This window comes from Portunus trituberculatus, chromosome 9 (genome assembly GCF_017591435.1).
Source record: "Portunus trituberculatus isolate SZX2019 chromosome 9, ASM1759143v1, whole genome shotgun sequence".
NCBI classification, from domain to species: domain Eukaryota; kingdom Metazoa; phylum Arthropoda; class Malacostraca; order Decapoda; family Portunidae; genus Portunus; species Portunus trituberculatus.
This window is the reverse complement of record NC_059263.1, coordinates 12,215,680-12,243,512: the sequence shown is the minus strand read 5'-3', so window position 1 is coordinate 12,243,512 and position 27,833 is coordinate 12,215,680. Positions and strand designations below refer to the sequence as shown.

Genomic DNA, 27,833 nt, shown 5'->3' with positions numbered 1-27,833 from the left:
TATATATATATATATATATATATATATATATATATATATATATATATATATATATATATATATATATATATATATATATATATATATATATATATATATATATATATATATACATACACTTTATAAGATTACGATGTTGTATAATCTTTTCAGACTTTCAGTTGCACATCTTGAAACATGACGTTGAGCACTTCATTGTTTTGGTCTTTTGCAAACGCAGACGACGTTTAAGGTTTACCTATACTATACTGCATTTGTTCTTGACTATGAATACTTTTGTCTTAATGTTACAAGATCCAGGCAATCTTTTGGGAGATTGTATGATACACAGGTGTCCGACATTCATTTCAGCCCGTAGCGTACACGCGTTAGTGGTGTATGTTTTCATTTTACTCCTTAACTTACTATTTATGAGGTTAATTTGACTGAAAATTCTTTTAGTTGTTAGAGTAATAAATGATAGATTATGGTAAGGGTTTTGGTTTTAAGAATATTTACAACCGGTCACCTTGAGGCAAAATTTTTGTTTTATTTCAAACTATTTACATAGATTATGATTATAAGTTTGTATTCGAGTCTCGCACCGGACTGTGAGAGTGTCATCCTGGGGAAAACCAGTACTTTTGTGCTAGCTGCTTCAGAAGGGCGCCCTTAGCAGTACATGATTGGCCGGAGTCTTTGCGTAAGGATGATTCACAAACAGAAACACAGAAATATTCATCTGCTACATGTTATGTAGTGAGAAATGCTTGGAGTCATCTTCGAGTTGATCAGCATAATGGTTATAAAAAAAAAAAAAAAAAAAAATATATATATATATATATATATATATATATATATATATATATATATATATATATATATATATATATATATATATATTGTTATGGTTTACGTACGCCACACGGCTGCGGTTAACTGCTACAGCTCACTAGACTGTTATTCTGGCAAAATCGCCAACTTTGTTACGGTCAGTACCGTGGGGAATATAAAAACTCCACAGAGTCCCCACTACTATAACCCACAGCCGCCGTAACCTCAGGTTCTTTCAAGGTCGCCAACAGTGTATAATTTCCACTGTAAGGGAATCTCCTCAGCAACTCCTTCTCCTCCTGTACCCAACCAAGTAGAATTTATAAATGGTAGATGTTATGTAACAGGGCGAGGCCTTAATACCCCTAGAGAAACCGCCCACAAGGACAATTCCACCCACTTCTCTATGAAGTATTAATGCCTCTCCACACGCCTTGCACCCAGGCTGTGAGGGTTCACAGACTGGGACAAAACGTGCAGTATATATATTACTATACTATCCTACTACAACAGATGCTTCCTAACACCTGTCAGACTGACATCCCTAGCCTACTACTACTGCAATATATGATGTGTACAGCACATCCGGTGATGTACACACAAGCTCAGACACCGCCTACAGGTGACACCAGCTATACAGAGTCCAAATACTCGTCGCAGCCAAGTCTGGCGGACGACAACTACGCACCACTGGCCGACATGAAGCCTCTCAGCATTCAATAGTGTGCGTGGCTACTACCACTACAATACAGTATAATACTGATACTACACAACAGATGGTGGGGGCACATAGCCGCCCACCAAACCCCACTGGTGACCACAGCCACCAACAAAACAAACAGGATGAGACAATGCCGCATCTCTCCCACGCGTTGCCGCCACACTACAGGACGGACGCAAAACAGAAGTGCAGCCAAACCAACTACACCTCTCCTAGAGCAACAAGCCCGTTGCTCTAACAGTCACGGTCTACCCAGTAGCAAGCCAGCTACTCACGGGAGGGCACAACTCCCACACCAATGACTAATGAGTACTTGTAAAGCACAGTCCAGCCACACGTGTCTCTTCCTGTGCCGAGAACGTACGTGTTAACTCCGCTGAAGACTGGCCGGTACTATAAACAGTATACTATTGATACTACACAACAGATGATGGGGGCACACAGGCTCCCACCAAACACACTGGTGACCACGGCCACCAACAAAACAAACAGGACGAGACAAAGCGTGTCTCTCCGCGTCGCCACACCCGAGTGGACGAACGCACTAGAAATGCAGCCCCAACCGGCCACACTTTTTCAGAACAACAAGCCCGTTGTTCTACACAGCCACGGTCTACCGAGTAACAAGCCAGCTACTCAACAGGAGGGCACAACTCCCCGACCGATGACTAATGAGTACCCAGAACAGCCCAGCAACACGTGTCTCCACCCTGTGCCAGAAACCAAGAGCGCACGTGTCTACCTCCGCTGAAGACTGGCTGGTTACTGAGGCGAGGCTCGCAGACACAACAAAATGGTGGAAACAAAGAAAGGGTGGCGGGTCGTCTGCTCAGCAGAACAGCCTGAGGGGTCCGCGATGGGAGGCTAGTTGCTACTCGTACACATATAATATAATTAAACAAAGGGGAAACAATGCGGTGGCCCTCACAATATATATAACAGGTGTCCACGAAATTAAAGTGATTGATACTTCATGTGATGATTAACATTGTCTGTCTTATATAAATAGGCTATGAGACGAGATCCTAAAATGTCCTTAGAAAAGGATTTTTGTAGCGCACATCTGGTAACTAAAAAACTCTTCCTGTTTTTTTCATGAAGATGAACATAGTGAACACATTTCAGCTTGTTACCACAAACAACACTTGCACGTTTTTGAGAAAAATGACTATTGAAATTTAATGAAAAGTCATTGCTAAGTGGCGTAGCTGCATAGCAACCACCCATTTTGCAGTGCATACAGTTTGTAAAATCACATTTTTTTTATATATATATACATCAATATGATTTTTTTTCATGCAGAGAACTGGGAAAAATTAGCATAATTTACACAAAAATGTCAAATTAACCCCTTCCCACCAGCTACATGACAAAACATAAAACAGTTCTGACAACATCCAGATTAGTTGCATCTTAAAAAGACCTGCTCTATTTCCTCATTTAGGTTACACTATAGATTAGGTGAAAATTTTGTAATTTGAAATTTGTAGCAGCAGTTCAGATTGATTAAAGGAACATTGATATTATATTTTGATCTGAAAAAGTGCAAAGCCTGAAATCGCATTTAAGAGTTTGGACGCATGCTTCAATTTGCAAAATCATTTTTCACATTTACCATTTGTAAGGAATGTCTAGTCATCTGATTCAACCTCACTTTCATCAGAATCTATCCCTTCATCCCTCAAATCCTGATCATCAGAGAAATGTTCCTCCTCTACCGGGGCATCTTTGTTTTCGCAATCAGTGCAAGAGCAAAACTCTATGCAACTTAGATTGTTCTTGAAACAAGTGCATGATTTGGTATGGCACTTATTCTTCTTGCACTTGCAGTTTGCCAGCTCAAGAACTGAATTTGGGGCTGGGAGTAGATCCATCCATTTAACCTGGAGGACACCATCACCAATTGTCCATCCATGGCTTTTTGGCGGCGGGATGCTTGGATTGGGTTTGAGGCAGCGGTGATAAATGCCTACTTGATAATTTGCCCTGAGAAGATGTTTCTCCAAGGAATCTTTGTTGGGTGGCAGAGTGTCATCCATGTGTTTGCCTGTTTTAAAAATAGCTGCCTTGTTTCAGATCTTGCCCATACAGTGAGCAAACAAATTCCTCTGATCCTCATCAACCTCAAACGTCCTCCCAACTTGGGTTCCCCCAACATCAGTTTGATGGGCCTCACTTTCCCTTTCCCATGAAAGGAGGAGACACTGTCACAACCTATGAAGGCCAATGGGGCCGAAGGCGAAGGATGAATTTCGCTCAAATAGGAGTGTATGGCACGAACATCCAATATCCGCCTACTATTGCCTGTTCCCGTCTCAAACCAGACAGCAGTCCAAACCCATGAACTTTGCGATGTACAGAATCAGTACATCTGTGTCAGGGGACTGAATTACTAAGGAGTTTGCAGTCTCCCTGGCAAACTTCGCATGAAGTAGTGGACGGGTGTCTGCCTCTTCATGAGAGCATTTCAGCTCTTCAACTTCTGCAATTGCGGGGGAGGATGAGGTGCCAGCAAAACAGATTTTTTGGCAGGTGTCTGAATGGCCAATGAAAAGAGTAAAGGAGTGTTCCCGGCCATCTTGTACTTATGATTTGATGAAGAACTCCATGAGAAGCTCCTTATTTTTCCCGGAGGACAAGTATTTCTTCCACTGAGCTGGTACATTTTGACCCTCAGAAAAGATCTGAGTGGCCCTTAACTGAGAAGCAGACTGAACCTTGGCCCTGCGGTCCCTCTCTGCATTCTTGATACTGACTGTTGGGTACTGATCTGTAAAAGATGTACTGTGTTTGCAGAGCTCTCCCTGGCAATTTTTCCCACCTTCTTCAGGTACAGGGTGGCAAGTTCCCCAAAGGTCTTTGGAATCTCTCTGAGGCTGATGCTCTGAAGGATGGCCATCGCATCAAGGATCCAAACTGAATTGGGTGAGACACTCCTGGCAACAGATGATGGGGTTTTCTCCTCCAGGTGATGCAGCAGTTTTGCCTTTTGCGTCTTCATGAGACCACCATCTGGATAGGCTAGAGCCAAGGGTATGGGTTCCAGGGTGTAGACCAGTAACTCTTCAATCTTGATCCCCTTTCTCTTCCTATAATTACTAGGCGTGCCATCAGATTCCTCTCTGACTTGAGAACTGTATCTTTCCCACTAGTTTTAGTCTTTTTGATCTTGCCAACATCTGAGAAGGACTTTAACTTCAGGTTTTTGATGGCATCATGGAACCCTTTCTTGTCTGTTAGAAGCCGGTCCTGACAGAACTCTATGAAACAAAGCTCTCCTTTCTCTGAAGCAGACAGGATATCCTTGGCAATGGCATCAGGGACCACTACTCCAGAGACAATATGGACTAGATCCTTGGAATCATAGGTAAAGGGGTTGATGAATCCCTTCATGCACTCAATGATTCGGCAGATGGCAGCTTCTTCCCTCTTGGAATGGGCAACATCTAGATCTTTTCGTGTCCGTCCCATCCCAGCATATTCGAAACAAGATCTTGTTATTGCTGCCCGCTCTGGATGAGACAGAATCCATCTTTGAGATGCACCCTTGTTGAGAGTGAATCCCACCATTCCACCTTTTGTCTTTGTATCTCTGTTGCATGTCTGTTCAAAGGTCATGTCACATGCAACTTGTGAAAACCCATAGCGCTCTTGTCTCAGCACCACGAAGTCTCCATTCATGAACATCTGGTGGACATCTGGGTGGCTGGTCTGGAGGGCTGTCATTTCAAGACAATAGATTGGTAGGTAGCGAGCATAGTTGGTGCGGCTAGTGACAAACATCCAAATCTTTTCAAGTGGTAACAAGCTGAAATTACCTATCAATAGGTAAAGAAAATTTAAAAGTAATTTGCCAGTAGTTACCAGATGTGCGCTACAAAAATGAAAAAAAAATAAATGGTCAAGGCTTAATTTGACATTTTTCTGTAAATTATACTAATTTTTCTCAGTTCTCTGCATGAGAGAATCAAACTGATATATATATATATATATATATATATATATATATATATATATATATATATATATATATATATATATATATATATATATATATATATATATATATATATATATATATATATATATATATATATATATATATATATATATATATATATATATATATATATATATATATATATATATATATATATATATATATATATATATATATATATATATATATATATATATATATATATAAAACAAATGTGATTTTACAAACTGCATTAACTGCAAAATGGGTGGTTGCTATGCAGCTACGCCCCTTAGCAACGACTTCCGATTAAATTTCAATAAAGTAATTTTTCTTAAAAACGTGCAAGTGTTGTTTGTGGTAACAAGCTGAAATGTGTTCACTATGTTCATGTTCATATAAAACAGGAAGAGTTTTTTAGTTACCAGATGTGCGCTACAAAAATGAAAAATAAATGGTCACGTCTCATGGCCTAAATAAAACTCAGCTTACTTGGATCATGTTTATAATTGTATCTTCATTGTATTACATGATAAGAAATGTATAGAACAAACTTTCACATTAATGGAATTAATTTTAACATAATAGGAAACTTTTGTTTCGTAATATCACTGACAACAATGGACCTGGATAACAAACCTCCAGTGAAATTTTGTCGTGGCTGAGGAAGGCTGATTTGGCTCACAGATTCCGTGTACAGCAGAGGAGTCTCCAGCCGCAGCAAGGCGATGTCATTCTCAAAGGTTATTCTGTGAAAACGTTCCACGCGCATAATCATTACAACATTTTATTATGTATCCATAGATTTTACTTAATATTGTGCTGCAAAAGTAAAATAGAAAGTTTTGCCCTGCTAATTGGGAAAGTTCAAACAAAAAATATAACTTGAGGAAGATCATATAAAAATAAAATGTATTTAAACAAGATAAAAAAAAAGGTAAAGTAAATTTGTAATAATCTGATAAACATTTATCAAATTATGAACTGTAATCTTTAATCCCAGAGGCTAAGATTTCGATAGGCTGTTTCCTTGTATTTTTATTATTTTTTTATTAAACTAATGAATGAATAGACGTCGTCTTAGTGGTTCAAAACGGAAAAACTATTTATACTCCTTATCTCTGATCATGAAGAACAATAATAAAAGAAACGCCGATACCATACATACGTTTAATTGACCAGCTAGTTTGAAATGACCATTCCTAACCAAGGAATGTATAGAGAGGAAGTTTTGGTGTGGGTTAAAGTTTGGAGGACAGCGACGGTGCTGCCAGAAGCGCTTTTCATAGAAATCGTTTTAGGAGTAACTTAATATCTACCAATCTATCTTTCTATCTATCTATTATTGTTATTGTTATTACTATTATTATTGTTATTATTATTATAACCATTATTATTTTTATTATTGTTATTTCATCATTATTATTTCTTTATGCTTATAAATTTGTTTATATTACGTTACATATACTTCGGCTATTGATTCTTGTTTTCCTTTGCAGTTACTTGAATCCAATGAAACAGAAAGGCTTTGGTCGCTGCGGTTAGTATTGGAAACAATGATGCACTCTACGTACTGGGCTGGATATATCTTTTTTTGTTAGCTCACCGATTGTAGAATGGATGCTCAATGATGAAGTTGATTTCTGCCACCTGCTCTGATACTCCTAGAGATTGGAGGTCCAGCTCGCCTGCAACTACCTGCACCATTAAACACCATAAAGATGGATTTCACCGGTCATCATTGATTCAGGCAAGAGCAAAAGTGACATATAATAAGAAAACTAGAATAGATAAACAAAAACGGTAATAATAACAATATTAGCAATGACCACGAGAAAAAAAAATAATGATAATAATAATAACAACAATAATAATAAAGATAAAGATAATAATAATAATAATAACAATAATAATAATAATAACAATAATAATAATAATAATAATAATAATAATAATAGCAATGATAGTAATAATGATATAATAATGATAATAATAATAATAATAATAATAATAATAATAATAATAATATTATTATTATTATTATTATTATTATTATTATTATTATCATTATTATTATTATCGATAATAACAATAACAATAATAATAATAATAATAATAATAATAATAATAATAATAATAATTATTATTATTATTATTATTATCATTATTATTAGTATAATGATAAAAAATAATAACTATAAGAAATAGTAATATCAATAAATATAGTGATAATAACATTAAAAAAGAAACAAACAAATAAGAAAAAAGAAATAAGATAGCTAAAAAGAATAATTAAATAAATGTTAAATAAATTTAATTGAGTTTTGTCATTTCCACAAGCATCAAGTTGAGTTTAATAACAATAATGATATCATATATATATATATATATATATATATATATATATATATATATATATATATATATATATATATATATATATATATATATATATATATATATATATATACATATATATCAATGTGACCCAATCACTCACCCTGAGACCGGTGGGCGAAGTGAAGTCCCCGCCCTCAACACAGTGCGCCGCCGTCAACACAAAATTTGGTGAGATTATTACGGCACCACAAAAGTGAAACCATCTCCCTAACACCTTCTCCTGAAAACTCATCTGAAAGAAAAAAAAGTCCTATAACAAGCATGTGAATGAAGTTGTTTGGTGAATTTCTGTATAACAGTTATCTTTTCCCATTATCTTTCCTTTGGATTTAACTACTATAACTTCTTGTTTATATTTACTGTAGGTTTATTATTTAATGAGTATTATTTGCTGTTGAGCTGGTATATTCTTATATGCAGTTTCAGAAGAGAATAGGTCCATAAGCTTTCCGAGGATTTACATAAGCGAGGGAAAGCATCACTGCCGAGGACCTTGATAGGTAGCATGAAGTAGTCAGAGGGTAAAAAAAGGTAAATGAACAGTTCCCGAATCATCTAATCTAGAATTCATAGTTAAGATATGAGAGGAAGGTTCACTTCTAGAAATAGACGAAATAGCAATGAAATCATCAAATTGAAATAAATAAAAGGAAAATGAAGAAGAAAGGTTTTCGTCTAGGTGCCATATAAGTCACTAAAGGAGTTATATGTTGGAATATTTAGAAATTTTAATTACCGAAAAAGTTTTAACCCAAAAAACTTCATTATATTTGATTTAATACATAATTTGTAACCACATAACTTTCTGTAGTTGAATAAAAATTGAGAAGATTCATACCTGATAAGGTAGCTGGCCTTCAGTTGCCTCTTGACCACCAATGATTTTACTACTTTTACTTGGAAAGCTGTCTAGTTTTGGCCTCAAGTTTCGAGGAGGCATTGCTGCAAACAAATGAAAGGTTTTGTAAACAAGCACTAAATCGAATGAATTATGTAAATGCGCGATATATACAGATATAATTTTCGCTAACACCGCGCACATTCAAAGCTGTAATGCGAACACGTGTACTTGATCACTTTTTTTTTTCTGGACTTATTTCAAGTTCAGTTAAACTTGTGGAGCCCTATTTACTACGGGCTGACTCCTGAAGCAACTGTGAGTGGAATATGCGCGTCAGTCAAGAAATCATTTAAACATTGGTAAGCAGAATATCCATTCCAATTATGTTAAGAGCTGACTCAGGACATAAACTTAGAGAGTGGGAAACTTATTAATACAGAAAACGAGACGTAGAATGGAAAGATACTGATGCTGTTACATTTATTGGCCTTCTTAAAATACATATTACATAAAAATGTATAACAATTGTAGCCAAGATCTGCTGAGACGATGCTCTGTTACGCACCTGAAGTATATAAATAAGTGTTGGCTGACACATGCTGTAATGAGGCTCATCCATCACAAAATCATATTAGAGACAAAGTATAATAATCACACTAATAAGTATTAAATAATAATCATAATATTATAAAGAAACGGAAGAAATGGAGGTGACAATAAGGAGTAAGGCGGAGCGAGATGAGTGGACGCCCTTTCCCTTTGTCCACTCAGGTAAGTGCGGTCCTGTTGGTGGCAGTTGGAGGAATTAATGAATGAATTTATTTAGTAGCTCTGACCTTATAAAAAGTGTGGAGCACAGCCCCGATTTACATTTCAAATATAACAATAAAGAAAGAATTACCTCACCCATTCAGTACTTATCTAAACATATTCAATACTAACTTTAAAAACAGAGACAGATTTTGAAGAACCTTCACATTTGTGCTTTGCATCAACAGAATATATTTAAAGTAAGTTGGCCTATACATAAAATACTCTGACAAATACGTATCCCTTAATCTCACGATGTCCCTTTTGGTGTAGTCAAAGAGAACATGGTATTCGTCACCAACAACACCCACATCACATTTACTGTAAAGTCGGTTTTCTCTACTAACACCATGATGTCTACCAACATTAACAGGCAACTTATTATTAAGAGTTTTCAGCTTTGTTAACACTATGCGGCTAGTCTTCTGCAGTTTTACAATGTAACATTCCATACCGTAATCTAATTTAAACATTCTGTTCTTTGAGGTCTAGTTCTCCTTTTCGAAACCTTCCATTATAAGTGAATAATAAGCCTAATTATCTATAGTTCTCTACCACCTCAATTTGTTCATCACCAAACTCAAAATTATGATTACGTCAAACCTTTCCCTTGCTGAAGTCAACAATCTTTGATTTGTTACAGTTAAGCTTTAATTTCCAATCTTCACAATAAGTGTACAACGCCAACAATGCTTGTTTCATTCTATCTTCATTGTCACACAGTATAATTGTATCATCTGTATACATAATAACAAGAAGTCTCAATTATGTATTCAAGTAATCATCAAAATTTAAATAGTTGCAGTTATGGTCCATTAAATAATTTTCTATATCATTAACATAAAAGGCGAAGAGCAATGGCGATAAGTTTTCTCCCTGTCTGACCCCTACATTACACACAAAGGTATTTGATATATGTTGGTTTAGCCTTACACAAGATTTAACATTTCTGTACATATTCCTGATTACATTAAAAGTTTTAGCCTTCACATTTCATTCACTAACTTGTGTCATAATCCTACACGCCACACCATATCGAAAGCTTTTCTATAGTCAACAAACAAAGTCAACAAAAAGTATATTTTTCTCCATTTGAACAGGTCGATTCATTCAAGTAGAAATATGTGATCTAAGGTTCAATAACCATGTCTAAATCCAGCTTGTGTTTCATGAATAATGTTCATAGCATCTGAGTACTTACTTAGTCTCTCGTTCAGTACAGAGGTGAACAACTTCCCCATACAGCTGAGCAATGTTATCCCTCTATAATTATTAATGTTATGAATGTCATCCTTATATTTATAAAGTGGGACTATTTCGCCAATCAACCATTCAGTTGGCATAATGCCAGTATCAAATATTGTGTTAAACATTTTATCATACAGGGGACGCAGCACATTCTGTGTACTTTTAATATACTCATTAATAGTCATGTCGTTTGCTGGGGATTTACCATTTTTAAAATTTATTTATATTCCTTATAACCTTCTCCTCAATTATTTGATCATTAAGTATTGGTAAAGGTTCACTATTAATGCCATCGAGATTAGTTACAGTATCCGCATCATCTTCATTACAGTAGCTAGTTGTTTAAAATGTTTATTAAACTTATTCACCGTGATAGGAATTTGGCTTTTCTCTTTCTTACAATTTAGAATTTTCCATTATTCTTTCAGGTTACCACTCTTGCAATTTCTGAGGTCAGTGATTAGGTTTGTTCGCTCCTTGTTTTTTTATTCTCTTTAAATTTTCCTTATATATATTTTTTTTTACTTTTTTCGATCATAATGTAATGTCAAGGTCTACAGAGTTTTTATGCTGATGGTATGCATGCCTAGCTTTATGGTACTTTTTTCTTGATCTCTAACATTTACCATCATAGGCCACCATGAAAGTGTTGTTAGACATCTTAACATTTTTTTTTTTCTTTTTCTTAGTTTGCGGAAAAACTTTTAAGTGCCCGCTCAATCAGAATTTGTTTTAATTCCATATTAATATCATCAACTGCTAAAACTTGTACCTTTTCAATCAACTAATTAATTTTGCTTCTATTAATTTGACTAATATACTCATACTTTTTTTTCAGTATTCCATTTTGTTGACTTCACACGTTCCGGAACTAGTTGTTTAGACATTTAAATCTAAATTTTGTGTGTAACCCACAATGTACATCCGACAATGCTGGATCAAAGTCAAGTACCTTAAATATTTCTACCAGTTGCATTACAGAAGGTGAACCTGAAAATAGTCTATAGTTGTGTGATATGTAATTGTAGGTTTACCAACACCCCAATCCTCCCCAAGTTTGCCATTGAATATAAATACCTATCATAAGAGTTCCTGTTAGGTGTTGCATCCTGGTTAACCCTAACAATCGGTATATAATAATTTGACAGGCTTTCATAAGGCACCGCAGCAATCGTTTCATCAACATTATCAGTCGGACAAAAATCAGACATAGTAAGCGTGTGTGCATTTAAGTCACCACACAAAACATGCACATAATCATCATATGTATAAGTTAACAGAAAGTTATCCAGATCGTCAAAATGTTCTTCATTGCCATATCTGGAGTGTGAACAAGGAATATAAACACAACTTAAAACTAATTCCTTGTCTAAGTTTATACTCCTTTTATCTCTATCTTAACTGATATTGAATCAAAATCAGATCTTATTGGTTTCCACTTAAAGCTAACATTCTTTTTAATAGCAATAAGAATACCACAAGACTTTTATCTACTCAGCTTACTTCTATTCTTAAAAACAATATCAAACCCAATATTTTCCATAATACCTTTCACGTTGATCACGTCAACGTCATCACATCTAGTTTCTGTGAAACAAATAGCATCATAATCATTCATTAAACTGACAAAGTCTGCAGAGAGAGAGAGAGAGAGAGAGAGAGAGAGAGAGAGAGAGAGAGAGAGAGAGAGAGAGAGAGAGAGAGAGAGAGAGAGAGAGAGAGAGAGAGAGAGAGAGAGAGAGAGAGAGAGAGAGAGAGAGAGAGAGAGAGAGAGAGAGAGAGAGAGAGAGAGAGAGAGAGAGAGAGAGAGAGAGAGAGAGAGAGAGAGAGAGAGAGAGAGAGAGAGAGAGAGAGAGAGAGAGAGAGAGAGAGAGAGAGAGAGAGAGAGAGAGAGAGAGAGAGAGAGAGAGAGAGAGAGAGAGAGAGAGAGAGAGAGAGAGAGAGAGAGAGAGAGAGAGAGAGAGAGAGAGAGAGAGAGAGAGAGAGAGAGAGAGAGAGAGAGAGAGAGAGAGAGAGAGAGAGAGAGAGAGAGAGAGAGAGAGAGAGAGAGAGAGAGAGAGAGAGAGAGAGAGAGAGAGAGAGAGAGAGAGAGAGAGAGAGAGAGAGAGAGAGAGAGAGAGAGAGAGAGAGAGAGAGAGAGAGAGAGAGAGAGAGAGAGAGAGAGAGAGAGAGAGAGAGAGAGAGAGAGAGAGAGAGAGAGAGAGAGAGAGAGAGAGAGAGAGAGAGAGAGAGAGAGAGAGAGAGAGAGAGAGAGAGAGAGAGAGAGAGAGAGAGAGAGAGAGAGAGAGAGAGAGAGAGAGAGAGAGAGAGAGAGAGAGAGAGAGAGAGAGAGAGAGAGAGAGAGAGAGAGAGAGAGAGAGAGAGAGAGAGAGAGAGAGAGAGAGAGAGAGAGAGAGAGAGAGAGAGAGAGAGAGAGAGAGAGAGAGAGAGAGAGAGAGAGAGAGAGAGATCGCCAGTTTCCTCGACAGGAAGGGGAGACTGCTGCTGTACAAGGCACAGGTGCGGCCCCACCTTGAGTACGCAGCTCTCCTGGATGTCCTGTGCCGCCACACACAGAAGGAGACTGGACAGCATCCAACGCCGCGCCATACGGCTAGTAGATGCTGCAATACCACCTCACCCAGAGCCTGAGCGTCCTCTTGATTCACTGGAACACCGCAGAGATGTGGCGGCAATCGTAGTGTTCCATAAGGCACAGGTGCAAAGAGTGCCACATCTGGCAGGGCTGCGTCATCCTCTGAGAGTCACCGCACGGAGCACGAGAACGGTGCTCAATGGTGGTGACGCCGTAGAGGTGCCGCGATCCCACGGGTGTCAGCATCAACGCACCTTCGCAGGACGCGTCTCCAGGATGTGGAACTTGTTCACGGCCGCGGTGCCTCACGTCCAGGAGATGAACACACACAGTGTCAAACTGATGGCACATAAGTGGAGACAGACACTGCCAACTCCTCTGACACTCTTTGTGACGTGACACTCAGTGTAGTGCAGTGCGTGAATAGTGCTAGTGAAGTGAAAAGAACAGTGCTCCATTTACATGCTGACCATCTTGTATATTATCTATTTTTAAGTCTTGTAAATATTGTAGAGAAATAGATTGTAGTACCCTTAGAATAGGTAGCACACGACAGTGCGCCTTTGGGTACATGTTCTTCTGTATAAATTCTGTATAAATTATGTTTAAATAAAAAAAAAAAGAGAGAGAGAGAGAGAGAGAGAGAGAGAGAGAGAGAGAGAGAGAGAGAGAGAGAGAGAGAGAGAGAGAGAGAGAGACCGCCGCCCGCAGCTTGAAAAGACGTCCTGCCCTCCCGCCTCTGTCTGTCTCGACTCTCGACGTATGTGTAGTGTCCTGGAGGAGGAAGGACCGTTGTACCGTTCTGCTAGGACGAGAGATCAGCTAATAGGCAGCCGCCTATTAGCCGCCAACGAACGGCTGGAGGAGTCGGACCAGCCACCCTTTGTGCTCTACCAATTGACCACTGCCCCTTTTTCAATGTCTTTGTGTGTACAGTGTTTGGTAACTGATAGTGAGCTCGCAGTGACTGGCCGTGAACGGGTGGTGAGGGCTCCTGCCTGTACATGGTGTGTGTACCTCTGGGTGGTGGTAGTAAATAAACCTAACAAGTGACCCTGTGCCTGTCTTTAACCCCCGTGTGCCTGTCTGTCTGACTGTCTCCCTGCCTATTGTCTGTTTGGCCTGTGTGTGCCTGCATTGTCACTTTGCACTCCGAATCCCGCCCGTGAGTATCCCGTGCCATCCCCTTGTGCCCCTGTCGGGGTGGGGCGGCATGTAAGGGGGATACACAAAAATAATGTAATGAATTCCCGTGAAAAGCCCAAATGGTATATATATATATATATATATATATATATATATATATATATATATATATATATATATATATATATATATATATATATATATATAAAGATAGCCAGGTGAAAAACCTGTGTTGGGGCAGGAAGGAGAAGTAGCGGGAGATAAGCGCATTTGCCTACCAGAAGCTTCTGCGTCGCTACCTTAATTAATGGGACGTCCTGCTCATCCTTGTTCCTGTGTATTGTTGGAAGGAAGGTCGAGATTGGTTTCTTTTTTTAATCTTTTTTTGGCTAAAGACACGTGTTGTACGGCTAATGTGACCAGATTTTTTTACTATAAAAACGGGACATTCCATATATATATATATATATATATATATATATATATATATATATATATATATATATATATATATATATATATATATATAATTCTCTACGTACCTTTACTTTTCATACTTTTCACTGGATGAAATCTTTTTTAATAATTCTGGAGTTGATTTCAGCACACCTTTGTCTTCAGCAATGCTTTAAGAGTTGGGACTTTCAGCTGTTTTTTTTTCAGATGTCCATATTTTATTCATGTGAGAGAACGCACGTTCAGTAGAAGCATTTGTTCCAGGAAGACAGAGTACAAACTGAACAAGTTAAGACATGCGTTGGTGACTGACATCTCGAGCTTTGCAGTGAGTGAAAACTTGCACCCACCGCTGGTTTGTTGGTACGTTTGACTCATTCTGCTCAGCTACTCTGTCAGTGATGTACTTGGCAGCACAAGCAAACTCATAAAATAAACTCGAGTCAAATCTGATGTCAAACATTTGTTTTTCAGCAGCAAAATCCATCGTTTTTTCAACATCTGACCAGTTTGGAACTTGCTTAAGTGAAAGCCACTGCATGATTAGGCAGGTTAGCTGACCACTGATCCAAGTAGTTAATACAGGTGTTATAAAACTCAACCACTACATTTCTTATGGCTGAAGGATCAGCCAGACCCTCATGTTCAAGTTTGCTCACTAGTTTTCTGACGGAGTGTGGCAAGAAGACATTATCTTTTTTTGACTGCAGCGTTTCCTTCAAGTTAGATACAGCACTCAACACTTCCACAGCAGAAATGCTTTCCCCTTCAATCTTTAGAATCACTTGCTGAAAAGCAGCTGCTTGAGAATGAACAAAATTGAGCCATATTTCTGCTTGTGGGTTCTCAAAAAAGTTTTTCAGTAGCACCGGACATTTACTTTGACTTTGAAAGTATGATCTTAGACCTAGAAACAACTTTATTATTCTTTCAACTGCAGGTATTAATGCCAGCCACCTCGTTTTGCTGTACCCCAGCAACTACTTGTACTCTATCTCCACAAAGTCACAAAACTCTTTCAGTTCCTCTACTCGAACAGTGTAGATGTAGAAATATGAGTAGATTTTTGCAACAACTGCCTCTATGTCAATAGGGAGACAGTCACTAGCAGCTTGAACAGCATTATGTACAGTGTGTGCAAAACAACCAATCTCAATTAGTCCTCTACCAATATAGTCATTCAGCTTTCTGAAGATATTATCAACTCCTTTTCTTGCTGCACCACCGAAATTACAGTTAGTATTGTCACCACAAAAAGCAACTGATTTTCTGTTCAACTCATGTTTCTCTATTATCTCTCTTAAATAATCCAGAACTATATCTGAGGTTTCTCCAGGTTGAGATTTCAAGTCATGCAGTTTCATTTGAGTACCTTCATATAGCTGAAAGAAGCGAATCAGAACAGGGAATAGCTTAGTGTTGCCATGGTTGCTTGCATCTGTTAACAGTGTTATGCAGTGAGCATCCTTCATTTGGCTCTCAAGTTCTTTCTCAGCATATGGTGCAAAGACACTTGTAACAAATGCCTCACACTTCGTTCTAGCACATGAAAATTTAGGATCAAAGCATGCTTTAAAAAGTTTTGTTACACAGTCTGTAGACCTAAACCTGTAACTACGTGCTTGCCAGTTTGGCGCCCACTTCTTACAAACCTGTGTAACCATTGTTCTACTATTTGATTGTTCACTGTTTCACCTCGTACACCACCAACACCGGTTGGTGGGTAACGCTCGTACACCGAACGTTTATGTAGTGCCTGACTTGTGTTAATAAATCAGTTCCTTAGCTACCACCACTGCTCTCACTTGTCCTTACCACGGTCCTGGAGCTCCTGCTAGTAGCGACCTGTTACAAACCTTTGATTTTCTCTAACTGTGTGGTAAGCCCACAAACCTTCAGTAGCAGCCACCTCCACATCCTTGTCACTGGGCCTGGCACTTTTAAAATTATCAGAAACAGCTTTGCTTAAGGAAGCACTAATATCAGCTGACTTATGTCTCTTGGTGCTAAGATGTTTAATTATATCACTAACTCCACCATGTGCAATGCTGAAGTCACTTTTGCATTTTTCACAACGTACATCACTTGCAGAAACACTCTTTCTAATGAATGGTTATTCAGACTGTAAACGCTCATTGAATGTGCATTTTCTCTTTGACATCGTGAATAAATAGCCAAAACGCAATCAGAGTGAGTGACAGTAATACACGAGAAGTAGTTAATCCGAAGGCTGCTGATCAAACACTGCCATGCTGCACTCGACAATGACTCTGGCGAATCAAAGCTCAAAGGAGACACGTCTAATACGAGTACAGTGTGACGCAAGGGTACGGCACTCGACTCGTAGGCCTACATCATGAAGTTACCAGCTAGTGATATTGTATAATTGGATATATCAGTACTTTTCTATAAAAATGTGGGGCATTTTGTAGAAAAAAGCGGGACAAACATAAAAAAAAGCGGGACATTTGCTAACTTTAAAAAAAAAGGCGGGACAAACGTCAAAAAGCGGGACTGTCCCGCCTAAAAGCGGGACTCTGGTTACATTATGTACGGCTAAATATATATAATCTTTACGGCTGCTGTTACGGTAACCTGTGCTATTGCGTGTCAGAAACAAGTCATCGGCATGCCATGTTTTGCACGCGTGCCAGGGGTTGCCCACCCCTGATTTCTAAAGGATGAACTCCGAGATGTGCTGCAAGGAAACCTGAGTGCCTTGAGGGAAGAAATAGGACCTGTGGAAGTATGTCAGTGGTGAAGTAGTAGGCAACACCGACCGAACAAGGGAGAGCTTGTGGAGAGGCGAGCGGAGTAGGTGGCTTTCATCCTTATGTGCGGAGGGCAGAGACCTAGGCGTCCCTTCCTCTCGACTGTAACCGAATGGCTGGCAACTCAGACAGACTGGCGCCGTTCCCTCTTGTCACACACTTCCTCCCGTGTCTCCTCTGCTTTCTGACTCCCCACCTTTGACTACGTCACGCCTCAAGATACCATGATCTGTACGGACAGTCCCCAACAAAACTCAGAAGAGGAAGGAAGCCATCTAAGTTTGATGAAAGAGTGGCCTGGAAGGCACAGGTTGAGAAGCTGGCAGCTACAGAAGGCTGGGACGGACTACGGAGCTAAGTGCGCTTTACAGTTCGCCGTGGACCAGCGATGAAAATCCTGATATATCTCACCCTAGCACAGCGCACCGTCTACCCCAACATAGTGGCAGTGCTAGAGAGCACCTGTAGGCAAAAGTGTACTAGTCACATCTCAAGCGTAGGATGAGGGAGGCAGGTGAGCCTCTACTCCGGCCCCCCTCCCCAGATGGGAACCGCCTTGTCGTGGTGGGGGGGCTTGCGTGCCCCTCTGACCTGGCGAGCGAGGCTAGAGGGGGCTTAGGCCCCTACTCTGCCCTTTCGAGGGGGAGAGGGCTACCCATGCTAGTAAGGTCGCCAGTGAGGGGCCAGACTAAATGGTTCCTACGTAGGCTGCCAGTGGACCAGCGGAGCCACCCGCTGGAGGGATCGCCCAATAGGGGTCGTCCTGTGCTGGATGGTTGGGTGTCCAGGCTGGGATGCTTTGGGAGGGGTCTCAGCTCTGTCGTGGACAAACATTCGTATCATGTGGGACATTTTTTTAAAACGACTGGTCCGCATGGGGACGAGGTACCCCGTCCACGGCAGCCAGCGCTCCCTCCCATTGTAGTCCCAGTAGGTGGTTTCCCTTGCCCCTGGAGCCATTTTTGTGTAACTTTATATATATGGTGAAACACAAAAAACTGTCAGGTTCTCGTGAGGTGGCTGACCTGGCCCGCGAGACGTCATCTTCAGGTCTGAGTGGGAAGGAGGATTCCCCTCCACAAGAGCCTCCCGCAGCAGTCTCCTGTTCTTTTTTTTTTTCTGAGGCCTATAGCGCCTGTGCATACTTGAAGAGTGTATAACCGCTGTTCAGCTTCCGCCCATTATGGCGCAGGCTTTTATTTATAGTGGTACATATTAGGGCCCATATCACCGCCCAAGCTCATCTTGATGTAACCACCTGAACCTGTATCATGGTGATATGTAGGTAACTTTAAACCACTCGACAAATGGCAAAGTGTTTTAAGGTTGTACAGCTCTGGTTTTAAGACAGAACTTCTCCACTCTTGCAATATTTCGGACAGTGACACGGACTACATCCCAAATCTTTTTGACCACCATTCAGAGAATTCAGTTCCTGAAGTCCGCCAGATCCCGCCTCCTCGTTGGTTTGTGGCGTACTATAGAAATGGGCGTGGGAATTTCATCCATGCCTCCCGGTATCTTGCCAAAGAAATCGGCACGATTCCTGAGGGGAATCTGAAGAAGTATGGGAAGGGGGTGCTCGTGCGAGCTAAAGATATTACGCAAGCGAGGATGTACAACATCTCCCATGCCCTACTGACAGCATGTTTGAGACTGTGAAGGCTCATCCTACTTTTAATTATAGTTAAGGTTGTGTGTACAGTCAGGATCTCTATGAATTTCCTGAGGAGGAAATACTGGCCATGTGTCCTAACTCAGTACAAAAGGTGACTAAGATGAAGAATTCCTCCAATATGGTCCTTCTCACCTTTTTTGCCTCCATCCTTCCTGACCGTGTTCATATTGGCCCTATCAATCTTAGGGTGAGGCGTTTGGTTTCTCGCCCTCTTCAGTGTTTCTCATGCTATGGGTACGGTCACGGAAAAGCTCCTGCAAGGAAGCTCTCGATGTGGTAATTGCTCTGCGCTAGACTCGCACTCTGAGGAGCATTGTAATGCTGCTGCTTACTGTTTCCATTGTTGTGATGATTACCAGGTACGTTCCAGGCGATGCCTGGAGCAGGACATTTTACAGCTCGCTAACAGTCAGTTTATTAGCCTCGGTAGTGCCCGACGCGAACTCCTTTACCGCCAGAATGGTACTGGTGCGACATCCTATGCTTCATTGGCCGCTCGCTCTTCAGCTGAGTCTGCCGGTCCGAAGACAACTCCTGCTACCTCTCGCTCTGTTGGGGCGAGTGGTCCTGTTCATTTGGCCAATAGGTTTTCCCTTTTCTCCGATGACTCGGTTGAGTCATCTCTAAGAAGTGACGAGAATAGTACGGACTTGACCAAAGTCACCCATATAGTAGATGTCCATTTGCCACCTGTATCTCCTAAGCCTTTGAAAGGCCTGACCAAACGGCACCGTGGCTCTGCGGAGTCGATCGATTTTGCTCAGCCTAAACAATCTAAGGTTTTTCCCGGTGCACGTGACCGTGAGTCCTCCAGGGACCGCTCTGCAATGGTAGCTCCAGTTGTTTCTGTCTAGCCTTCTGTGACGCCCTCCGTCTCAGATCGGTCTTAGCATGGAGACGTCCGATGATATTGTCACAGCCGTCCCTCGTGGAACCACTGTATTGGAAAGTGCAGTCCTGCCTGATCCTCGTCCTCCGAGGACCGGTACAAGTGATGATGGTTCGCATCACCCATCGATAGGCCGAAAGGCTGCGGTCCAACGACCCGGCACATCTCAACTTCCGGTGTCTTCTCGTCGTTTGATTATTTCTAATCAGGTGAGTCACGGGCAGCCCCTTCAAAAGGCTCGCCCGTGCACTGCATCCAAACAGTTATCTTCAAGCTTCTACAGTGGAACTTTGACTGACCAGGGCCACCACGGTGGCACAGCTATTCTAGTCCGTCAGGATATACCTGTTATCCCGTTACAACTTAACTCTCCCCTTCAGGTGGTTGCTGTTAAAGTCTTTATGGGACGACTGTACACCATTTGCAGTTCATATCTCCCTCCTCGGCTTCCTGACTCCAGGGGTGAGCTTGACGGCCTGGTGCGTCTGGGATGAAGGTGCTAGTAATCCTCGTGGGGTTTTAATCGGTTCTTTTTATTGAGGATGAGGGATTGGAGGTTTTAAATTCTGGGGGATGTTACACATTTCCACAGTCCTACTGGGACTTTTACCGCTATCGATCTTTCTCTGTGTACATCTAATTCTTTCCTTGATTTTAATTGGCGGGTCCTACCGGATTTACACGGTAGTGACCACTTTCCGATTTTATTGGAATCTGTGAACTCTGAGCCACAGTCCCGGTCCCCACGCTGGGTTTTAGACAAGGCAGATTAGCCTTGATTCACAGACCTTAGCTCTTTTATCCGTCCGCTGGCTGACTTTTCTACTTGTGCTGAGGCTGTTGATTATTTTACCGATTTTTAATTTCAGTAGCGCTTCAGACAATCCCTAGGACGTCAGGTCGCTTTACTAAGCGTCCCGTTCCTTGGTGGAACGCAGCATGCACTAAAGCTGTGAAAGAGAAACGGGCAGCTTTCTCTCGTCTCCGGCGACATCGTGGGGACCCGCAGTGCCTGGAAGCTTTTCGGCGCTGCCGAGCTCGGGCCCGCCGCGTTTTGAAAGAGGCACAAAGAGCCTCTTGGAAAGCTTATGTGTCTTCCATTAATGCCCACACCCTTCTTACGGATGTCTTTAACAAAGTCCGCCGAATTGCTGGGAAGTATTCTGCTCCTCCCCACCAGTTTTGTTGTCTGCTGGGCGAACGGTGGCAGACCCTAGGACTGTCGCCGACCTCTTCGCGGAGCACTTTGCCAGTGTTTCCCGGAGGCATCCTGCAGCCCCGGGCGCACGTCACCGCCAGAGAATGGAATCTCTCGGCATAAATTTTTCTTCCTGGAGGAGTCTTATAATGTCCCTTCTCTGCCTCCGAGTTGCGGACTGCTTTGTCCCAGTGTCATGACTCTTCTCCTGGTCCAGATGATATTCCTTATGCCTTCTTGCATCACATGTCTGACCGTGCTTTTAACTTTTATTAAATCTTTATAATATGATTTGGCATACCGGTGACTTTCCATCTTCTTGGGCTGTGGCAGTGGTTCTCCCATTTCCGAAGCCTGGGAAAGATCATCTCAGAGCTACGAATTACCGCCCTATATTTTTGACGTCTTGTATTTGTAAAGTGTTAGAATAGATGGTAAATGTAAGACTCATGTGGTATTTGGAGAGGGGGAAGTACTTGTCATCGGTACAGTACGGCTTCCGAAAGATGAGGTCTACTACTGATGCTCTTTTATCCCTAGAGTCTTCTATTTGTGAGGCCTTCGCTAATCACCACCACCAGGTTACTGTATTTTTTGATCTGGAGAAGGCCTACGACACAGCTTGGTGTCATGGCATTTTACGTTTCTTGTTTAATTTTGGTCTCCGTGGCCACCTTCCTATTTTTATCCAGCAGTTTTTATCCAGACGTCTTTTACGGGTTCGAGTGGGGAGTGTTCTCTCCGATGCTACTGCTTTAAATGACGGTGTCCCACAGGGAAGTATTCTTAGTGTTACGCTATTCGCAGTTGCAATAAATGGTGTTATAGATACTCTACCGGATGGCGTTCACAGCTCTTTATATGTGGACGACTTGTGCATCTCTTTTGTTGTTACTGATTGAGCGAAAGCTCCAACTTGCAATCAATCGGGTGTCCAATTGGGCCAACATAACTGGTTTTCGTTTCTCCACCTCAAAGACCGTTTCTATGCATTTTGTCGAAATCGTGGTGTCCATCCAGATCCCGATTTATATTTAGCCAATAGACGCATCTCGTGTGTGGAGGCCACTCGATATCTTGGCCTATTGTTTGACAACCGTCTTACTTGGGTTCCCATTTCCGTTCTCTTAAAGCGTCTTGCAGGACGGCACTATCCCTTCTTCGTGTTTTAAGTCACACCTCTTGGGGTGCGGACAGGGACACGTTGCTGCTGCTTCACCGTACACTCATACTTCCAAGCTGGAATACGGCTGTGAGATCTACTCATCCGCAACGGATGCACGACTACGCACGCTTGACCCCGTGCATCATGCTGGGGTCCGCTTGGCTACGGGTGCATTTCGGACATCTCCAACCTTCTAGTGGATGCTGGTTTCTGGCCGCTCGACCTCCGGCGCCAGTCTTCGATGCTCCGGTGTTGGTTTCGCACCCACCGTCTTCCTGATTCTGTCCCTTGTCTGTCAATATTGCGGGACTCGCGTTCGCAGGCGTATGTCACTCGACCGAGTCTACCTAAACCTTTTGGCCTTCGAGTCGCAAATCTCATGGCGGACTTATCTATCGACCCCACTCCTGTCCTCTCTTTCCGGCTCCCACGAGTTGGTTATTGGCAGCTTCCTGTTGTGTCAGTATGCCCTCCTGCCATGGATGGCAAGAAGGATTTTCTATCAGCTCTGTCCCACACACGGTTTTAGAACACTTTTTATCCATTCTGATGATATTCCTGTTTTTACTGATGGTTCCAAATCCGACGCAGGCGTTGGGTTTAGTGTGGTTTTCCCCTCTTTTTATCGGTGTGGCAGCCTTCCTTCAGTGGCGTCCGTTTTACTGCGGAGCTGTCTGCCATAGTCCTAGCTATACAGATAATTTTTACTCTCATGGTTTCGTCTTTTACAATTTTTAGTGACTCGCAGTGCTCTTACTGCTCTCTCTTGCACTGTCTCCCTTAATTCTTTGGTTTTATCAGCCCTGGAGTGGCTATATCTTCTTACCAAACGAGGATATCGTGTTGGGTTCTGTTGGGTCCCTGGTCACGTTGGTATTCCAGGGAATGAACACGCAGACCGCCTCGCTAAAGAGGCAGCAAGTCGCGCTCCATCTCTTGCTCCTGTTCCGTTTCGAGATGTATTTCCTGTAATTCGTGAGGCAGTTGCAGCAATTTGGCAGAGGAGATGGCTAACGGGGGTCGCAACCTTGAAAATGGGAGAGATCACTACTTCCTCTATCCCTCATTGGACATACACCCATGTCCGGGATCGTAGGGCACAGACTTTATTGGCGCGACTGCGTATAGGTCACACGTACCTTACGCAGAGGTTCCTCCTGACCAGGGACCCTCAACCTTATTGTGATGACTGCTTGGTGCCGCTCACCGTGCGGCACCTGTTGGTAGAGTGCCCTAGTTTGATCGACACCGCTACTTCTTTTAGTTATTTTATAAATTTTCTTTTAAACCTTTTTGTCGGCGGCGCCAAATGACCTTAGCCGTTGCGGCGCCTTATATAAAATCCATCCATCCATCCTACTCCGCCTGGAGCAGGATGTGGAAATGGTAAGGAGAAAAGCCGACCCAACCGTCTTCAACCGGGATTGCTTCATGGACGGACTGAAGAAGTAGAAATTTCAGCTCTTTGTGAAGTTGGCGTATCCAGAGGACGTAAGAGGGGCGCTGTCCAGGCCACTCGTAATGGTGACATTCACCAGGGCGTCAGCTGAGGTATGCAGCGCAGTTACCGCTGCTGAAGAAAAGCAGCACCAGACCACAGAAAGGCACTGCGATTCTTACGCTGCCACTGCTACACTAGGTAAGAGACAGTTGGCAAGACAGAGGAACGCAGCTGAGCAGAGACCGAAGAGACGTCTGGGTAGATGCTGCATTGCCACCTGGAGGACCTTGCATGCAGGAATGCTAGCCAGTTGACAAATGAGTGGGAGGGGCGAAGTTGCATCTGTTTTCACGATACACAGATATGTTCAGTAAGGGCAACTCAGATCTGGGGTGCACGTCCTTGGTAAAGCATTGCATCCAGACAAGTAATAATCCCCCAATGAAACTGGCTCCACGCTAAGTTGCCCCAACCAAGTGACAGGAGATGCAACAAACGGAGGAGATAGCCGTTCTGTGTTTCATTGAGCGGTCAGACAGCCCGAAGTCGTCGCCAGTGGACGGCACGAAGAGGTTCTGTGTTGGGTACAAGGCCATTAACGAGGTTATTGCCAGGATTATTGCCATGGATAGATGAGACGCTGAACACGTTGAGTGGGGTGAATGGTGAATTGTTTTATTACCTTGGATCTCAAGTTAGGCTACCACCAGCTGAAGATAACGGAGGACGATAAGGCGGCGGCTTTCTCCTTCGACCTCTGACTGTGGTAATTCACTGTCATGCCATTCGGCTTGTCCAATGCCCCAGGAGTCTTCGAGGATCTCATGGAGCAATTGTTGAAGTGCATGTAATAGAAGTCGGCCTTTGTGTATATCGATGATGTATTAGTCTATGGAAGCACCTTTGAAGAGGAGCTGGAAAGGCTGGAGGAAGTGTTGTCTCCCCTGAGGGGGAATAATCTCAAGCTTAGCCAGAGGACATGTGCCATGCTCCAGCTGATCCTGGTGGTGTTCCTGGGACACGTAGTGGGAAGAGATGGTGTACGGACAGACCCTGAGAAGGTGGCGGTGTGGCAGAGTGGCCAGTGCCCACCAGTATAGCTAAGGTAAGGAGCTTTCTCAGTCTGTCCACGTATTATAGCCACTTTGTGAAGGAATTTGTCACCATCTCCTCATCTCTATACCAGCTTACTAGGAAGGGAAAGAAATTTGACTGAAATGTGTTGTGACAGAGTGTGATAGTGGACTTGTCCATGCTGCCCTATGCCATACCTGCTTGTCACTGATGAAAGCGAGTAAGGCGTGAGAGCTTTCCTATCGCAGGTCGAAGAAGGGCATGTACGGGTGGTGGCGTTCTCCAGACAGAAGCTCTGCAGGCCAGAGAGGCGAGAAGAGGAAGGAGCTTCTGGCTCTTGTCGCTAGACACCCCAGATTAGAACTGCCTTGTTGTGGTGGGGGGCCTTGCGTGCCCTTATGATCTGGCGAGCTAGGCTAGAGGGGGCTTTGGCCCCTGCTCTGCTCTTGGGGAGAGAGCTAACCATGCTAGTAAGATCGCCAGTGAGGAGCCAGACTAAATGGTTCCTACATAGGCTGCCAGTGGACCAGTGGACCCACCCGCTGGAGGGATCGCCCCATAGGGGTCATCTTGTGTTGGATGGTTGAGTATCCAGGCTAGGATGCTTTGGGAGGGGGGTCGCAGCTCTGTCGTGGGCAAACATTCGCATCATGTGGGGCCTTTTTTTAAAACGGCTGGTCCGAATGGGGACGAGGTACCCCGTCCACAGAAGCCAGTGCTCGCTCCCATTGTAGTCCCAGTAGGTGGTTTCCCTTGCCCCTGGAGCTATTCTTTTGCGTTACTTGATGCTTATGGGGAAACACAAAAAACTTATCTGGTTCTCGTGAGGTGACTAACGGCCCGCGAGATGTTATCTTCAAGTCTGAGTAGGGATTAGGATTCCCCTCCACAAGTCTCCAAGGTCTCCTGGTTTGGGAGTTCTGAGGGACGCCTCTCTGCTGGTTTGGACTCCCTTTTGATGGTAAATCTTAATTCATCTATTTTCTTATCACGCCTAGCATTCCCTTCTCAAGGTGTATGGTATGGTTTCTCGCATTCGACTTGTTTATGATAAGGACTTCCCATCTAACCGCTGCTATGTGACGTGTCTGTCATGTGATGAAGTCCGTTTGGCTTTAGAACATGTAGCATCTCTGCCCCTTGCTGGCTCTGACTTTAAGACAGAACTTCTCCACTCCCACAATATTGCAGACAATGACACGGATTATATCCCAAATCTTTTTGACAACCATTTCGAGTTTTCAGTTCCTGAAGTCCGCCAGATACCGCCTCCACGTTGGTTTGTGGCGTAATACAGAAATGGGCGTGGGATTTTCATCCATGTCTGCTGGTACCTTGCCAAAGAAATTGGCACAATTCCTGAGGGAAATCTAAAGATGTACGGAAAAAGGGTGCTCGTGCGGGCTAAAGATATTACGCAGGCGAGGATGTTGCAACATCTCTCATGCCCTACTGACAACATGTTTGAGACCGTGAAGGCTCATCCCACCTTTAATTATAATAAAGGTTGTGTGTACAGTCAGGATTTTTATGAATTTTTTGAGGAGGAAATACTAGCAATGTGTCGTAGCTCTGTCCATAAGGTGACGAAGATGAGGAATTCCTCCAACATGGCCCTTCTCACCTTCTTTGGTTCCACCCTCCCTGACCGTGTTCATATCGGTTCCATCAATCTTACGGTGAGGCGATTTGTTTCCCGTCCTCTTCAGTGTTTCTCATGCTACGGGTATGGTCATGGTAAAAGTTCCTGCAAGGAAGCTTCTCGATGCGGTAATTGCTCAGCATTAGACACATTCTGAGGAGCATTGTAATGCTGCTGATTATTGTTTACATTGTTGTGATGCTCACCAGGTACGTTCCAGGCAATGCCCAAGGTATCTCCTGGAGCATGATATTCTGTAGCTCGCTAATAATCAGTTCATTAGCCTTGGTAGTGCTCGCCGTGAACTCCTTTACCGGGAGAAGGACTACTGGTGCGACATCCTATGCTTCATTAGCCTCTCGCTCATCAGCTGAGTCTGCGGGTCCGAAGACAACTCCTTCTGTTCCCTCTGGCTTTCTTGGGGCTGATGGTCCTGTTGTTCGTTTGGCTAATAGGTTGAGTCATCTGAAAGATGTGACGGGAATCCTCCGGACTTTACCAAGGTGAGCCATGTAGTGGATGTCCATTCCCCTCCTGTATCACCTAAGCCTTTGAAGGGCCTGACCAAGCAGCACAGCGGCTTTGCGGAGTCGATAGATTTGGCTCAGGTGAAGCAATCGAGGATTTCTTCTGGTGAACACGATTGCAAGTTCTACAGGGACCACTCCGCAATAGCAGCCCTGATGGTTTCTGTTCAGCTTTCTGTGACACCCTTTGTCTCAGATCGGGCTTCTTGTGATGAGGATGGTCTTACCATGGAAAGTCATTTGATCATATTGTCACAGTCGTCCATCGTGAACCCACTGTGGCAAAAAGTGCAGTGCGGCGTGACTCTCGTCCTCTGGTGCCTAGTAGGAATGGTGATGATTCACATCACTCACCGGTAGGGCGAAAGGCTGTTGTCCATCGACCCGGCACGTCCTAACTCCCGGTGTCTTCTCATCGGTTAATTATTCCAAGTCAGGTGAGTCACGGGTAGACCCTTC

General features: G+C 42.5%; 1 protein-coding gene across 1 annotated transcript in view; it reads right to left on the bottom strand.

Annotated features, from left to right (window-relative positions):
• Window positions 1-6,004: 6,004 nt before the first annotated feature.
• LOC123501410 (trypsin-1-like) overlaps window positions 6,005-27,833 on the bottom strand; it is a 30,095-nt gene continuing 8,266 nt past the window's right edge. The window contains exons 2-5 of the mRNA XM_045250232.1: window positions 8,752-8,855; window positions 8,014-8,145; window positions 7,120-7,211; window positions 6,005-6,262 (exon numbers count right to left, since the gene is read on the bottom strand). Coding sequence (XP_045106167.1) covers window positions 6,070-6,262; window positions 7,120-7,211; window positions 8,014-8,145; window positions 8,752-8,855 — 521 coding nt within the window. The 3' untranslated portion in view covers window positions 6,005-6,069. The remainder of the gene's footprint in view (window positions 6,263-7,119; window positions 7,212-8,013; window positions 8,146-8,751; window positions 8,856-27,833) is intronic.